Source organism: Balaenoptera musculus, chromosome 1 (genome assembly GCF_009873245.2).
Source record: "Balaenoptera musculus isolate JJ_BM4_2016_0621 chromosome 1, mBalMus1.pri.v3, whole genome shotgun sequence".
Classification (NCBI taxonomy): Eukaryota; Metazoa; Chordata; class Mammalia; order Artiodactyla; family Balaenopteridae; genus Balaenoptera; species Balaenoptera musculus.
In genome coordinates, this window is record NC_045785.1 from 114,050,727 (window position 1) to 114,065,969 (window position 15,243).

The window sequence follows — 15,243 nt, forward strand, 5'->3', positions numbered from 1 at the left end:
TAGTAAGTGGCAAGATCAAACTTGAAACCTAGTATCAATACAACAATAAAATGCTGTTATGGGCTGTTTGGTGGACTTGCCCTTAATTACAGGGTAAATGAAAGTGCACTGTGAATAATACGTAGACTGTAGGCGTAGGATATTCATAAACGCACTTGGCATATTGCATACATGGGAATTTGTGTCTCTAAACTTGGACTTGTGCTAATGTGCCTTGGGGTAAGTTCATAATTACAGTGCTGTTCATCTTTCCTATCGTCAGCTGTAACCATCTGTTAAACTAGGAATCAAATGATTCCTTTAGAGCCTTGGCTCGATCAGTGATTCTTTTTTTTTTCTTTTGGCCACACCGTGTGACTTGTGGGATCTTAGTTCCCCAACCAGGGATTGAACCCACGACCTCGACAGTGAGAGTGCAGAGTCCAGTGGTTAACGGGGACTGCCAGGGAATTCCCTCAGTCAGTGGTTCTTAAGGGTAGAGAGAATGGCAGTGCTATCACCTGAAATTTCAAAATACATCCCCCCTTACCCTTCTGAGAATCACTTCGTTACATGAAAATTTAAGATCAGTAATGTGTTTGGCATGATACACTTCTCACACTCTTTGCCCTTTATCATTCTCACCTGCAGAAGGGGGTCTCGGCATTAGAAAACATTATGCTATGAAAAGAATACCATTGGAAGAGCATGTGTTTTGTTATACGTATGCTCCACTCTGAAGAGCCTTAATACCCAAGGCAAAACAGGACTTGCTGATTGCTATTTCCATAGTAATCTGCAATGGGGCTTATCTGTCATCAGTTGGATGAAGCCTGGGAACAGAGGGGGCAGAGAAAGAGGGAATTAAAGTACAGGGATCCCCAGGACTTCCCTGGTGGTGCAGTGGTTAAGAATCCACCTGCGAATGCAGGGGACATGGGTTCGAGCCCTGGTCCAGGAAGATCCCACATGCCGCGGAGCAACTAAGCCTGTGCTCTAGAGCCCACGGGCCACAACTACTGAAGCCTGTGCGCCTAGAGCCCGTGCTCCGCAACAAGAAGCCACCCAATGAGAAGCCCGTGCACCACAATGAGGAGTAGCCCCCGCTCGCAGCAACAAAGACCCAATGCAGCCAAAAATAAATAAATAAATAAATAAATAAATAAATTTATTTTAAAAAATAATAATAAAGTACAGGGATCCCCAGGCACCTTGCAGGGTGAGCTGGGCTCTGACCAGGAAGTGTGATAAGAGAAAAGAGTAAGAAAATGTCTGCAAGGTCCTCTGGTCTCCAGGTTCTTCCTGGTGAGCTAAAGTGAGACTGAGCTCTTCCCAATGCTGGACTGAGGACACCTGAGTGGGGGGTGAAGTGGAGCATAAGAGCCAGTTGCTACTCACATGGATGGACCTAGAGATTATCACACTAAGTGAAGTAAGCCAGAAAGGGAAAGACGAATACCATATGCTATCACTTACATGTGGAATCTAAACTATGACACAAATGAACTTATCTAAGAAACAGAAACAGACTCAGAATAGAGAACAGACGTGTGGTTGCCAAGGGGAAGTGGGGTGGGGAAGGGATGGATTGGGAGTTTGGATTAGCAGATGCAAACTGTTATATATAGTATGGATAAACAACAAGGTCCTACTGTATAGCACAGGGAACTATATTCAATATCCTGCGATAAATCACAATGGAAAAGAATATGAAAAAGAATGTATATATACATGTATAACTGAATCACTTTGCTGTACATCAGAAATTAACACAATATTGTAAATCAACTATACTTCAATAGAATAAATTACAAAGCCAGGTACCCTAAAACTTGAACTCAAATGAGAATTTCCCACATATCTTCTAGTTTACTGATCACAATGTAATTAAGACTCGCCTTCATTTCAATTAAGACTTGTATCCCCAGTTTTTGGTGTAGCCTTCCTAGATTACTCCCACTTAGAGGTGTGTAAGGATGCCTAGCACCTCTTTGTGAAGTGTCATGGACACCACATATGTTGGGTTCAACGGGAACCAACTTGCTCAGAGCTCAACAGCTGCCTGTGCAAGCAGATCCTGTAGCGCAGGACACAACAGCAAGACCACGTCTGGGGTCCGGTTTGGCTGCAGGAAATTCCCTTCTATAGGCAGCCATGACTGTGACTCTGGCCCCTGGAGCCAAACTAGCCACTCAAGAGGGCACAAGCCTTGGTGTATACGTGGAGTCTGCGTTCTCTCAAGACAGAGTGCAGTGATCCCAGACACAAGGTCAGACCTGTGACTCACCTTCCCAACATGAGGGTGTATACCACCGAGGAAGGGCTGGCGGGAGCGACCAGGCTGGCGTCATCAAGCACCCTTCCTCCCCGGCTCCGTCCCTCCCGCATGCCCACTCTCTGAGTCACTCTCCTGGTCACATACCCTCTGTGTGAAGGTGTCTGCATGGCTTGGGGTGTCACTTTAGGTGTGCTCGTTGATTTGTGGTAGGGACGAGGACAAGGCAGCAGAGCACATGGGCTACACACAAAGGCTTGGTCAGCGCTTCTTGATGACTTCCAGCAAACCAGGGCCCAGTAAGTGTCATTCACACAGACCCTGGACCCCCTATCAGAATTACAGCTCTACAGGATCCTGTGACAAAGCTATTTAATGTGAAGTTATAAAGAAAACATCACACAATTGTTTTTCCTTTATAAAAATTTATCAAGGGAATAATCTGAGTTTTAAGAGGCTTGGTTTAGCAAAGTAAAAGACTAAAAACCATTAAAACACTTTAAATTCTTCTTTAACCTACCAAGTGGGGTCTAAATTAAATAAATCCTCTATCACTTTAGGAAAGAGGCTGCTTTCCTAAATCAGAAAAATTGATTTCCAAGTCACACTCTCTTACCTCTACTGCCCTGTAACCCTAAGAACTAAACCTCACCAGGGATGGCTCCTCTGGAAGTCCAGGTGGAAAGAACAGGTGATATCCCGACACAGACTGGATGTAGACTCTGAGCCAAAAGAAGTCTGAGAGATGAACTGTGATCATACAAGTTATCACCCAACAGGATACTTTTGGGAAGTTCAACACGGTGCTGCTAATTACTTGAGAACAAAAGGCATAAAATGAGACACATGGTCACCCTAGTGATAAGGCAGTTTGGGAAACTACACTTCCCAGTATGCCCTGCCCCTTGAAAGTCAAAAGGCTCTTTCCCAGGAGCAAAGCACCCTGGGACCCATGGTTAGCACCATTTAAGAGGTAAACAGCCTATAGGGCTGGGTTCTGACATGGAGCCTGCCTCCTTCCATGGAACACTTAACAACACCTGAGGTGAAATTTTAATGGCTATTAAGTCGGGGGTGGAGCCTCACTCTCCCCAACAGCTCTAGTTTCCAAAGGTGTAGAGCTGGTAGAGCTGTGCACTGGTCCACTGCCCTGTTCTCCCGGGTGTGGTGCTGCCTCTGCCTCCCCACATCACCAGTGTCCCCACTGGCACTAGTCTTTTGGGGGATTCTTGGCCAGGTGCTGTTCCCACTCAACTTCAACCAACTTGTACAGCTCCATGGTGGCCTGAGCATCTTCCACAGAGGAATGTCCGCTTTTCCCAACCTGAGGGAAGGAAGAAAAAGGAAGAAGAAAAGAGCATGAAGCTACAAGAGACTGTTTCTTCCCTTCCCAACTGGCTCCCTCCAACCCACTGATGCTGCTGCTTCTGCAGTTAGCGGGCTACAAAGGTAGACCTCTGCTGAGGCCCTACTCCTTATCTAATTTCAGGGGTTCAACTCCTATGCTACTGTCTGCCTTAATCCCTTCTGTAGCAACATGTACATACCATATTGTTCTACATTCTTCTGTAGAGGCAGAACAAACCAGATCACAGACAGGCCTTCTGAGTCTTCCATCTTCCCCAGTTCCTTAACTGATCTGTATATGACATGTGTCTACAGCCTCATGCCAGGCAGGCCATCCCCTCTTTGACTGCCAAACATATGAAATACATAAGAGCCTCTTGCATCCACTACATGGTCTTTTAGACCACCACAACTACCTGCTTTCTACTTTTCTTAGTTAGGGTTTTATCCCCACTTTCAGGCTTTTTTCCTTTTCCAAGTATCCTTTGGAACACTCCGTGAGGTAGAGAACAGGAATAGTTATCCCTATGTAGAGATGGACCCCTTTGCCCAAAGCTCTTCCCATCAGAGCATCCCGCCCAGATCTCTCTACAACCAGAGGAATTTGAGGGTCAGAGCCTGGAGAGGCAGCAGGAGAGCCTTCAGTGTCCAAGCTACAGGTCTGGCAGCATTTGGGAAGGCGCTACCTGGATGTCCCGGCTCAGCAGCTTCTTGGTGAGATGCTTCAGAGACATGGTTGCATTCTCTGGGCAGTCAGCCTTACGGTTGAGGAGGGGGATATGGGAGGTGTCTCGGGTGAGGGACTTAGGGTGAAAATACTGAAGGGCTTTGAAGTCGTTGTGGATGGCATGCCCCACCACTATCTTCCCTGTGATAATCTTCAAGATCTGAAACAGGCATGGAAGAAGAGGTGGTGAGGAACAGGATTCAAAGATGTAGCCCCTGCATCTTAAAAGCCCAACATGGCTGTCTAAGTCCTTCTAGGTTCTTTCCACCAATTGCCCACCTGCCTCATCCTTGAAATGCCCTCTTCCACAAGTTTTCTTTCACCTGAAATCTATCTCCTCTCCCCAAGATAAAAGTAGGTATTTTCTATGGTGTAACCCTGTTTGGATTTACATCAGCAGTGGCTCCTTATCTTCACATTAATTTCTATCCCAATGTGATGTTCATGTAACTACCTAGTTCAGTCCTGGCTTGATACTTGAAGTTCTTTAACTATGATCATTATGTTGGCCTTAGACACAGGCTGGGACAAATGTTGTTAAAGATGGGCTCCAGGAAGGTAATGGAAGCCCCAAATTATGTGCAAATAGATATGCATATGTTTGTCGGTTTTTTGGTTTTTTTTTGGGGGGGGGGAATCCATGGCTTTCATCAGATTCTCAAAGAGCCTACAAGCCATAAAAGATTAAGAATTGGGAGTTCCTTGGCAGTCTAGTGGTTAGGACTCGGCACTCTCACTGCCTGGGGCCGGGGTTCAATCCCTGGTTAGGGAACTAAGATCCTGCAAGCTGTGAGGCACAGCCCCCCGCCTCAAAAAAGAAAAACATTAAGAATCATTTATAGACTAAGGATGCAGAGGGAAGTGATCAAGTGACCATGCTTATGCTGCTTCAACAAAAAATCAGTCCCACCGCTTTATAGCTCCTCCTGCTCATAACCAGAAGTTATTTACCAGCTGGTCAGGAACCTTATTCACACTATTCTTGGAAACAAATAATTTCTCACCATTTCAGAATCTTAAACCATAAGGACATACTGCCAATGAGGATAACTACAGAATATGTCATGGGCTCTGAAGGCCATTACCAAAATGGGGTTCCAAACAGACTGTGAACAAGAGCAACAGGCCTGGAATCAATGCCTGGCCTCCCAATGGGACCCCTTGGAAGGGAAAAGACTCATTTGAATGTACCTTAGTCTCATACCCCAGCTTGGGCACTGGTTTTTATGATGAAAGCCAGATATAGTCCAATCAACTTGGTATTTAGTTGCTCCTAACTTCACCTGCAGTTTACTGACCACTAACACCTTTACTTTGCATTAATTTCAACATATAGCCTTCCTTAAAGCTGAGTGGATTTGCTGTTTCAGACCCACCCCATCTTCTGCCTCTCCCAAGCCTTTGCTCAGCTATGCCTCTGGTGCACAGGATGTTCTTCAACTCTTCAAGTTCTTTCTAAAATCCAGCTGTTCCACCTCTGATGAAATTCCTCCAACTGACTGCTCTGGCATATGAGGAATTATTGGAACAGTGTGTGTCTAGATAAGGCAAAGAATGTGGAGCTGAAATTACAAAGTGGACCAAAGGCGCCCTCTGGAGGCCTTCCAAGACCAGCAGGCTCCCTTCCCCTTCACATTTGCCAGCTCACCCTCCTTTCCTGTTCATTTGTTGTGTCTCCAGTATTCAGCATAGGACTTACAGTGGCTAGGTTTGCTCAGTGAGTGAGATGAGAACCCCAGCATATCAGCCCTGTGTCTTTTATCCCCTCCACTGCAGGCTACCTGTTCCAGTTATACAAATATGCCCCAGCTCCTTCTGTCAATATTCTGCCTTCCCCTACCACCAACTTTCCACATTGCCACAGGCTACTTCTTGCTTGGGAAGCCCTCTCCACCTCTCTATTCTCAACCCTAGACCCCACCTCTACAAGGCATTCTCAAATTGAGCCCTTTCCCCCTGGCACTCATAGCCTGTTGCTCTGTCCATCACTGGCTGTTATTTCTCTAGCAGATTCCCGGTTCTCCAGATGAGGATTCCACTTGGGACCTAAAAGATCTTAACTAATAAAGTTCGTTACACCAGCTAATTGTGACTTTCCAGACTCTCACCACTCCTTATCCCAGCAGAAAGCCTTCTTCATCTGCTCCTCCACCCATTCCATCCCTCCCTCCGCAATCCTTTGGCGCCTTCCCGGGGTGATATTCTTTGCAGAAAAATGATTTGGACCTCTCCCCACCCACCCCGCTGCTACCACCATCTCCCATGCCTCTCACCTGGCTCCGAGCAATCTTGAAGGGAGTAGCATTCACCATGTGTTGCTTCCGGATACCGCTCCATCTGGTCCGGTAGTCCACAATGTGGCAGGGAGGAAGGATATACTCATCATAAAGCACATCTCCGCTATAGCTGACAATGCTGCATCGAGCCAAGGAACTGACATGCCCCTTGGGTCCTGTGCCCACCATCTCACAGTCAATTGCCACCATCTTCGTTGGCATCTTCTGGGATGCTCCAGGGTATTTATTCTCTGAATGAGCTTGGGTGGAGATCTGTGGGGCAGTCTTCTGAGGAGGGTTCTTCTGGGAGTCCTTCTTCTGGGGGCGAATTGGGAGGCTCTCAATCTTTGGTAGGGCACTCTGAAACTCCCCCAGCAAATCTACTTTAGCCACAACAGAACCAGCTTTCTGTGAAGGAGCAGGGGTCAGCCAAGGCACTGCAGCTTTCTTGTCCAGGGACTGCTCTGACCCACTGCTGGAAGCAGCAGTTTTCTTTTTTGGAAGGGGAGGGGCCTTCCAAGTGCCATCCACCTTGCGAGTGTCCCCTTTCTTTGAAGGTTCTGAGTGCAACTTAGGGACCTTGTTAGGGGGCTGCTGCTTCTTATTCAGAAAGCCTTTCCGTTCCAAGAGCCGCCGCTTCTTGACAAATTTTTGGTGCTTGGCATTCCCTTCTAATGCCTTTCTGGGGGGAGGTTCGCCAAAATCCAGATTGAGGAGTAAGGTAGACATGATGACGGTGGATGGTGGGAGAACAGTTGGGAAAAACAGCTTACCAATGAGAGGATGGACAACTCATCCTCTGCTGAATCCCATAGGCCAACATCTGGAGGTTTGTAGTATACCCTGGGGAAGAAAGTGATCCTGATAACGGAGTCCATAGGCTTGGGAACCAGTAAGGTAAGACCCATCTCCGTAGGACTTAAAAGAGAGGAAAGACATCAGAGTAACCTCTCAGATAATGTGAAATGTGAAATGATGGAAGGAGAACTTCCTTCTGAACCAGGAAGCCTGGGTTCCAGGGAAGCCCCACAATTCTCCAGCAGTATGGTATTAGGAAGGCCATTTCCCCTCTCTAGATCTCAGTCTCATTTGTAAACTGAGGGGGTTGCAGGGCCAACCAGCTGAAACTCTTGTGATCTGGAACGCCAGAATAGGTGAGCTCTATCATTTGCCCAGGGAAGAAACGTCTAAGTATGCTCGAAGGCAGTCACAGATTTGGCATAGTTGACCTCTGAATTACCCAGCGCGGGACCCAAGGACAGAGATACAAATTCAGGCACCCATTTCCCTCGTCTCCACGTGGGGGAAATCTCCACATGCCTCTCACTCAAGTCCTTCTCCCAAGAAAGGACCTTTGACAACACATTAGCGGAGGGGAAAACCGAGGCTGGGGACAGCACACTCTGGCCGTCCACGCCACGGAGCCAGCTTCCCACGCTCACACACCTACCTCCCAGATGGGCCCCGCTAAGACCGGAAGCGCCAGGAGCCGGATGCGGAAATTGGCGCGCGTCGGCGAGGCCCGAGCCGGCAGGCTCGCGGATTGGAACGCGCCGGAGGCCGGGCCCGCGTACCCGCAGAGCCCCTGCCTCCGGGAGCGAGGCCAGGGATTCCTAGTGTGTGAGAAGCGGCAGCGGCGGCTGCGACGGAGGGGGCGGCGTGGGTGGGGGCGGGGGCGGGATGCGCTCCCCGGCCCCTCTAGCCCAGTGGAGGTACAATTCGAAGGTGTGCGGAGGCCGCTACAAACTGGCACTGCAGCGCGCCGGAGGCCCTGGGCCTCACTTCCGGTAGAAGAGGGAGGTGTACGGGAAGGGGCGGGATCTGGAGGCGGGACCTGGAACTTGGCCCGCCCCACTCCGTGAGGTGGTCGCCGCGGCACGCCTCTGTGGCGTCACTGCGCTGGCACCGCCTCCCGGTTTGCATCCAATGCTGACAGCTTCGGGCTGTGGGACGTCGCGGCCTGTGACGTCAGGAGGGCGTCTCAAGTCTTCAACCCCAACCTCGAATCCCGGAAAGGCAGCGTCTGGGACCGGATTCTGAGCGCTTTCTTCCGGTCTTGCAGAGCTGAGCCCAGCCCGGGTACCGGACCCGCGTGGTCCTGACCCAGGTTCCCTCCTCACTGCATTCTCCCTCCCCGCGCCACCGGCTGGGCCCCGGAATGCCGGGGGTCTCCGCCCGTGGCCTCTCTCACGAAGCGAGGAGGCAGCTAGCTGTGAACCTCACCCGGGTCGTGACGCTCTACCGTTCCATTCTGGACGCCTACATCATCGTGAGGCCACAGGGTTGTGGGTGGGGTGCTCCTGGTTCTGTGCGTGGCTCCCTAGCCACGACAGGGGAAGAATGTAGAGAGTTAGCTTCTGATCTCTTTTCTAATATGTTTCTTCAGTCTTTTGTACAAGAAAGGGTTAAAGCTGGGGCAGCCCCCCCCCACCTCCTTTTTCTTTCAGATGACCTAAATATTAATAGTTTTAGCATCTAGGTTGTTTTTCTAACCTTCTCAAGTCCAAAGTAATAAAACGCATGGACATTTGAGCCATGCTGCTGCAGCTACGTTGAACTCTCCCAGGAAAATGTGAGGTGTTTCGAGAACACACATGTTCATTCATTCAAGCTTTGAATAAATTCCTGGCTTTGCAGTGTAATGGTCAATTCCAACTTTGGAGTTGACAGACTTGGACTAGAATCCTGCCTCCCCTACTGTGTTAACCTTAGGCATTAAAAAAAACATTCCTCCTAGCCCCAGTTCCTGAGTCGTAAAATGGATCTCTTTTTGAAGGATCATTGTGAAGAATAAATGAGATGATGTATAAATGGCACCAGCATCCACTGAATTGTTCAGCTCCCAAACCCAGAAGCCATCCTCGATTCAGCTCTTTTCTTCATTGATCTACGATCCAGCCCTTCAACAAGTCCTATTGGTTCAACTTCCAGAATAGATACCAAATTCACCCATTTGTCTCCATTGCCATTGCTACCACCCTAGGACAAGCCAACATCATCTCTCTCCTGGACTACTTCCTAACTGATCTCTGTGTTTGCTTCCTCTCCTCCATACCCAGTTCTTCACAAAACAGCCAGATTAATCTTTTAAAAATGTAAATCTCACCAGGACACTTCCTTGCTTCTTAGGTTCTTTGATGAAATTGTAATTCTTTACCATTACCTATAAAACCCTACATGATCTGTCCCCTGCTCCCTTTTAAACCCCATCACATTTCATTCTCTCCCACATTCACTGTACTACACTGGGTCTTTGCACTTACTGATCTGCCTGGAATGTTTTTCCTCCACAGAAAGGCAACTGAGTAGGGTGGTTAAGAGCAAGAACTCTAGAGTCAAATTGGTTTCAAATCCCAGCTGTGCCACTTACTAGCTTTTTGACTTAGAATACTTAATTGCTGTACTTTGGTTTCCTTATCTGTAAAATGGGGGATAAAAATAGTACTATCTCATAGGGTAATTGTGAGGATTAAATGCATTGATATACGTAAAATGTTTCAGACAGTGCCTGGCATATTATAGTATTCTGTAAGTGTTTGCTATTACCTGAATTTTAAAAAATTGAGATAGAATTGACATTTTAGTTTCAGGTGTATAATATAGTGATTCGTATTTGTATATATTGTGAAATGATTACAGTAAGTCTAGTTAATATCCATCACCGTACATAGCTACATTTTTTTCTTGTGATGGGAACTTTTAAGATCTACTCTCAGCAACTTTCAAGTATACAATACTTGCAAGTATACAATACAGTATTATTTACTATAGTCACTATGGTGTACATTACATCTCCATGACATTTATTTTGTAACTGGAGGTTTGTACCTTTTGACCCTCCTCACCCATTTTACCCACCCCCACCCCCTGCCTCTGGCAACCACTGTCTGAATTTTTTTACATGTGCTGTTTCCTGTTCATCATTCAAGTCTCAGCTCAAGTGTCACCTTCTCAGACAAGTCTTCCCTCATCACTCTATCTAAAATAGTACTCAAACTCTCCATTGTTACTGTTTTATTAGTGTTTTATTGTCTATGTGGCATTTGATGTTATCTGAAATAATTTTTTAAAATGTAAGCTCTGTAAGAGCAAGGATCTTGTCTGTCTGCTTCATTGTTTGTATCCCCTGAGCCTAGGATAGAACTTGGTGCCTAACCAAAGCTCCAGAATTTGTGTTGAATAAATGAATGAATAAAAATATATTCTGGCAGGGAATTCCCTGGTGGTCCAGTGGTTAGGACTCGGCACTTTCACTGCCAAGGGCCTGGGTTCAATCCCTGGTCGGGGAACTAAGATCCCACAAACCACACAGCTCGGCCAAAAAAAAAAAAAACAACCCCAACATTCTGACATATATAATGTCTGGCACATCTAATGGTAGGTTACTAGATGGTAACACAAATACTGGGTGTCAGTCACTGTGGTGCTGAGGATGCAGATGTGAAGCCACCATCCCTGCCCTTTAGTTGAGTGGAGGAAACAGACACATAAATAAGTGGGGACACTGCTAAAAGGAGAGGTGTGTCCAGAATGCAATTTGGGCTCAGAGGAAGGAGGGGGAGGCTAGAGCAGGTTTCAGAGAAGAGATGACAGCCAATGGGTAGAGGTGCCTGCTAGTTGCAGCCAGTGGCCATGTGTTGAGTGGGGCGGGGAAGAATGGGAAGAGTAGTAGCCTGTTGATTGCTTCTCCCTTTCCCCTACAGGAATTTTTCACAGACAACCTATGGGGCACACTCCCTTGCTCATGGCAGGAAGCCCTGGATGGACTGAACCCGCCACAGCTGGCCACACTGCTGCTGGGGATGCCTGGGGAAGGGGAAGTGGCCAGGTATGGGCAAGAGGGACCTGTGTTGGGGGACTTGGTGCTGAGCCCTGCAGGGAGCCATTGCTCAGAGTCTCACAAGGGCTTCCTGGGTTGTAAACTGGCACACTCAGGATGCAATGGGACTATTCACTGGGGGCCTGGGTGGGCTATCTCAGGTACAGGTCGGTGTGGCCACTCACCCTGCTGGCCCTGAAGTCCACAGCCTATGCCCTGGCTTTTACCCGGACGCCTGGGTTTCAGACCCCCTCAGAGTTCCTGGAGAACCCCAGCCAGAGTTCCCGACTGACAGCTCCATTCCGGAAACACGTCAGGCCCAAGAAGCAGCATGAGATTCGGAGGCTGGGAGAGGTGAGGAGATGGCTGGGGTATAGGTGGTATCTGGGAGCCTGGGGACTCCTTAAGCCTATGGGTTACAAAGGTGTGGGCACCTTATACCACCTGCAGGACCAGAGGCCCTAGAAGGTCCCTTCCTTGGCAGATACACTATAATCGTATCTTCATCCTTTTGCCGGGTTGTTTGGTGGCTATATTTGAATCACTGGCTTAGTTTTGTTCTGATAACCTTCACGATCTGCTCATGGCTTCACAGCAGGGCTCTTGTTCTGTGGAGGAGACTGAATCACTAGCCTGAGAGGAGCAAAGACAGTAGCCTGAGCCTGGGGTCAGCACACCCCATTGTGGTTTCCATGTCTCTTGTCTCTTCCCTCTACCCATCTTCCTCTGCCATCTTCAGCTCCTCCACCCTCATTGTGGGTGTTTGCCCTGGGAGCCAACACCAATGGCCAGGAGACCTTTGTTCCCTCCTCTTTCAGTTGGTGAAGAAGCTGAGTGACCTCACAGGCTGTACCCAAGTTGTGGATGTAGGCTCAGGCCAGGTGAGCCAGACCCGTAATGTTCTGGTTTTCTGTCATGGGGATAGAACAGCTGGAAGACAGGTTATCAGGCCACAGGCCCAGGGAGGCAGGTGCTAAGGAGTGGTAGAAGTAAGCTGGGCAGAATTTAAGCCTTCTGGGGGCCTAGGACCCAGGTGTCCAAACCACAGATAGGGAGGGGGACAGTGGAGAGGACACTGAACGGGGCTGTCTCCACCCTCCCTCTCGGGACTCCAGGGCCATCTCTCCCGCTTCATGTCCTTGGGGCTGGGGCTGATGGTGAAGAGCATTGAAGGGGATCAGAGACTGGTGGAGAGAGCCCAGCGCCTAGACCAGGAGCTCCTGCAGGCTCTGCAGAAAGAGGAGAAGCGGAACCCACAGGTAGACCAGCCCTTCCTGCAGCCAGGACCGTGAGAGCAGGGTCTGCTTGGCTGGAATTGGGCACCAAGGCTGAATTCCCTCTTTTAAGTTTCTCAGCTTGAGATGGTGTGTCCTTATTTCTGCTACCCCTTTCCCAAGGTCCCTCCTTCACTGAAGCCTCCTCATATCTTAAAGGCACCTTCTAGTTAAAAAGTGCTTTCCACACCGATACGTTCTTCTCACAGCCACCTGTAAAAAGTGGCCAAATGAGGAAGCTCAGAGATGAAAAGACCTGCAGTTACTAATGACAGACCCAGAATCTATCCCATCTCCTGATTTAAAGTCCCACTTTCTCCTCTGCCCCAGTTTCTCTCCCACCTTCCTCCTTGGGAAGGAACTCAAGAGGACAGATCCGTTCCCGTGGCTTGAGGTGGCACGGGGACGGGAAACCGGCTTCCCATCTGCCTCTGTTCTGTCCTGCCTCCACAGGTGGTCCACACTGGCCCTCGCCACCGCCCCCACCATGTGGTTAGGTGGGTAGACCCCATGGCCCTGTGTGAGGAGCTTCTGCTTCCAGTGGAGAACTCACCTCAGAGTGAGGCCCGCTTGCTGCTGACAGGCCTCCATGCCTGTGGGGATCTGAGTGTTGCCTTGCTGAGGCACTTCTCCTGCTGCCCCGAGGTGGCGGCCCTGGCCTCAGTGGGCTGCTGTTACATGAAGCTGAGTGACCCCGGTGGCTACCCACTGAGTCAGTGGGTGGCTGGGCTGCCTGGCCGTGAACTGCCCTACAGGCTACGGGAGGGGGCCTGCCACGCCCTGGAGGAATATGCTGAGCGGCTGCAGAAAGCAGGCCCTGGCCTCCGAACCCACTGCTACCGGGCAGCACTGGAGACGGTCATCCGGCGTGCCCGGCCTGAGCTCCGTCGGCCAGGCGTGCAGGGGATCCCCAGGGTCCACGAGCTCAAGATTGAAGAGTGAGGCTGGGGAGTTGGGGGGGCGTGAGGAGGGGGGCATCACCTACTGGAGGTATGATTCCCCTCCCACCCTCAACTGTTAGCATGTCCTGAAGAAAATCTAAATGTGCTGGGAGGAGGGGAGTGATTTTGAGTTCTGAGGCAGCTTCAAACTTTCTTTAAAAGGCAGTTGTCACTCTTTTATCAAGTTTTTGAAATGCTAAAAATATGGCTAAATAATTGGACAGATTTGGCTGAAAACAAATTTTTGGATTGATTTGCTATTGGACATACAGCTCACAGCCAGAAAAACATTTAAAAATGCACCTTAGGGTGGCAAATCTGTTACAGCTGGAATTGAATTAGGAATGGACAGTTTGAATGGGGGAGGAGGGTTCTAAAACCAAACTGAGTGCTGTCTGTGGCTGACCCCACAGATACGTGCAGCGGGGGCTACAGCGGGTGGGGCTTGACCCCAACCTGCCGCTGAATCTGGCTGCCCTTCGGGCCCACCAGGCCCAGGAGAACCGTGTGGTGGCCTTCTTCAGCCTGGCCCTGCTGCTGGCCCCGCTGGTGGAGACACTGATTCTACTGGACCGGCTGCTCTACCTTCAGGAGCAGGGTGAGGGTGGCCAAAGCAGGGACCCAGAGCCAGAGGGGCTGGAGTTCTAGGGCTCTCCTTCAGGTCCCGGCCCCTGCACTTGCCAGGACTAGGTTCCTCGCTGTGGTGATTCTCAGACCAGCTGCTTCAGAGTCAGATGGGGGGAGGGGAACTTGTTAATGCAAATTCCTACTGAATCAGCCTGTGGTGGTACCTCCCTGAGGTGCATTTTAAGCCAGCATCCCAGGCACTGAGAACCTATGATGTGCTGCAGACTGCCTCCTCCCGAGTCAGTGTCTTGGGCACTCATGTTCCTGGAGAGAGCTGGGTCTCCTTAGACCCCCTCGAGCCTCCCCCATGGGGAAAAGGGGCTATGCCTACAGGCTAAGCAGGAAGTGGCTAAGAGTTTGTTTCATTTCTCCCCTTCTGAGTAGCCCTGCCTTTCTCATAGGCTTCCATGCTGAGCTTCTGCCCATCTTCAGCCCCGAACTCTCTCCGAGAAACCTGGTTCTGGTGGCCACCAAAAGGCCTCTGGGTGAGACCTTCTCTGTTCTGGAGACTGAAGACAGCTGACAGAGCCTGAGGAAGGGCATATCTCCGACCCCATCTGTAACTGCCAGGTACCACACTGGGTGGCGGAGTCTTCACCTCCTCAGCCAGAGAACCAGCATCCTCTGTGGAATCCTGGTTCCCTACAAACCTTCAGCTTCATACGCTTTCTCTCCCTCTGTGTGTTATGTAATATTATGCAAAAACTTATTTTTAATTTATTAAAAAATTGAAATCTTTACTTTTCTGTCATTTCTATTAAGTATAGAAAAGGACAGACATGCACCCTCCCTACCGAATCCTGCAGAGGTGCTACATTAGGTCTCACATCCCCAATCCCCACTGTCTTCCCTAACAGGTAGCACCTTGTTACTCAGAGGTCTCCATGGAGGGAAGCTGTCTCTCCCTTAGATCTCCATCCCAGAATCTGCAGGCCCTGCCCTTTGGGAGGACCACCTTAAGGCTGGCTAACTTCTGTC

The 15,243-nt window shown here is 49.4% G+C and overlaps 2 protein-coding genes across 7 annotated transcripts; one reads left to right on the plus strand and one right to left on the minus strand.

The window, feature by feature from the left end:
- Window positions 1–1,724: 1,724 nt before the first annotated feature.
- On the minus strand, window positions 1,725–8,249 carry ISG20L2 (interferon stimulated exonuclease gene 20 like 2). Of its 3 annotated transcripts, XM_036856367.1 has the most exons (4): window positions 8,055–8,236; window positions 6,602–7,447; window positions 4,288–4,488; window positions 2,663–3,578 (listed from the first exon to the last, which is right to left on the minus strand). In XM_036856367.1, the coding sequence occupies exons 2-4, from the start codon at window positions 7,331–7,333 to the stop codon at window positions 3,465–3,467; spliced, it is 1,047 nt and encodes a 348-aa protein (XP_036712262.1). In that variant the 5' UTR covers window positions 7,334–7,447; window positions 8,055–8,236; the 3' UTR covers window positions 2,663–3,464. The 3 variants fall into 3 exon arrangements, with proteins under 3 accessions (XP_036712270.1, XP_036712262.1, XP_036712253.1); XM_036856358.1 differs by having other exon boundaries at window positions 6,602–8,236; XM_036856375.1 differs by lacking the exon at window positions 4,288–4,488 and having other exon boundaries at window positions 1,725–3,578; window positions 6,602–8,249.
- A 56-nt stretch (window positions 8,250–8,305) lies between these two features.
- Window positions 8,306–15,005, plus strand: RRNAD1 (ribosomal RNA adenine dimethylase domain containing 1). Of its 4 annotated transcripts, none has more exons than XM_036856335.1 (8): window positions 8,306–8,873; window positions 11,308–11,432; window positions 11,625–11,777; window positions 12,242–12,304; window positions 12,539–12,682; window positions 13,151–13,635; window positions 14,052–14,236; window positions 14,667–15,003. In XM_036856335.1, exons 2-8 carry the CDS (start codon window positions 11,328–11,330, stop codon window positions 14,786–14,788), a joined length of 1,257 nt encoding a protein of 418 aa, XP_036712230.1. In that variant the 5' UTR covers window positions 8,306–8,873; window positions 11,308–11,327; the 3' UTR covers window positions 14,789–15,003. The 4 variants fall into 4 exon arrangements, with proteins under 4 accessions (XP_036712230.1, XP_036712239.1, XP_036712222.1 ...); XM_036856344.1 differs by having other exon boundaries at window positions 8,308–8,873; window positions 11,670–11,777; XM_036856327.1 differs by having other exon boundaries at window positions 8,309–8,873; window positions 11,591–11,777.
- Window positions 15,006–15,243: the final 238 nt, after the last annotated feature.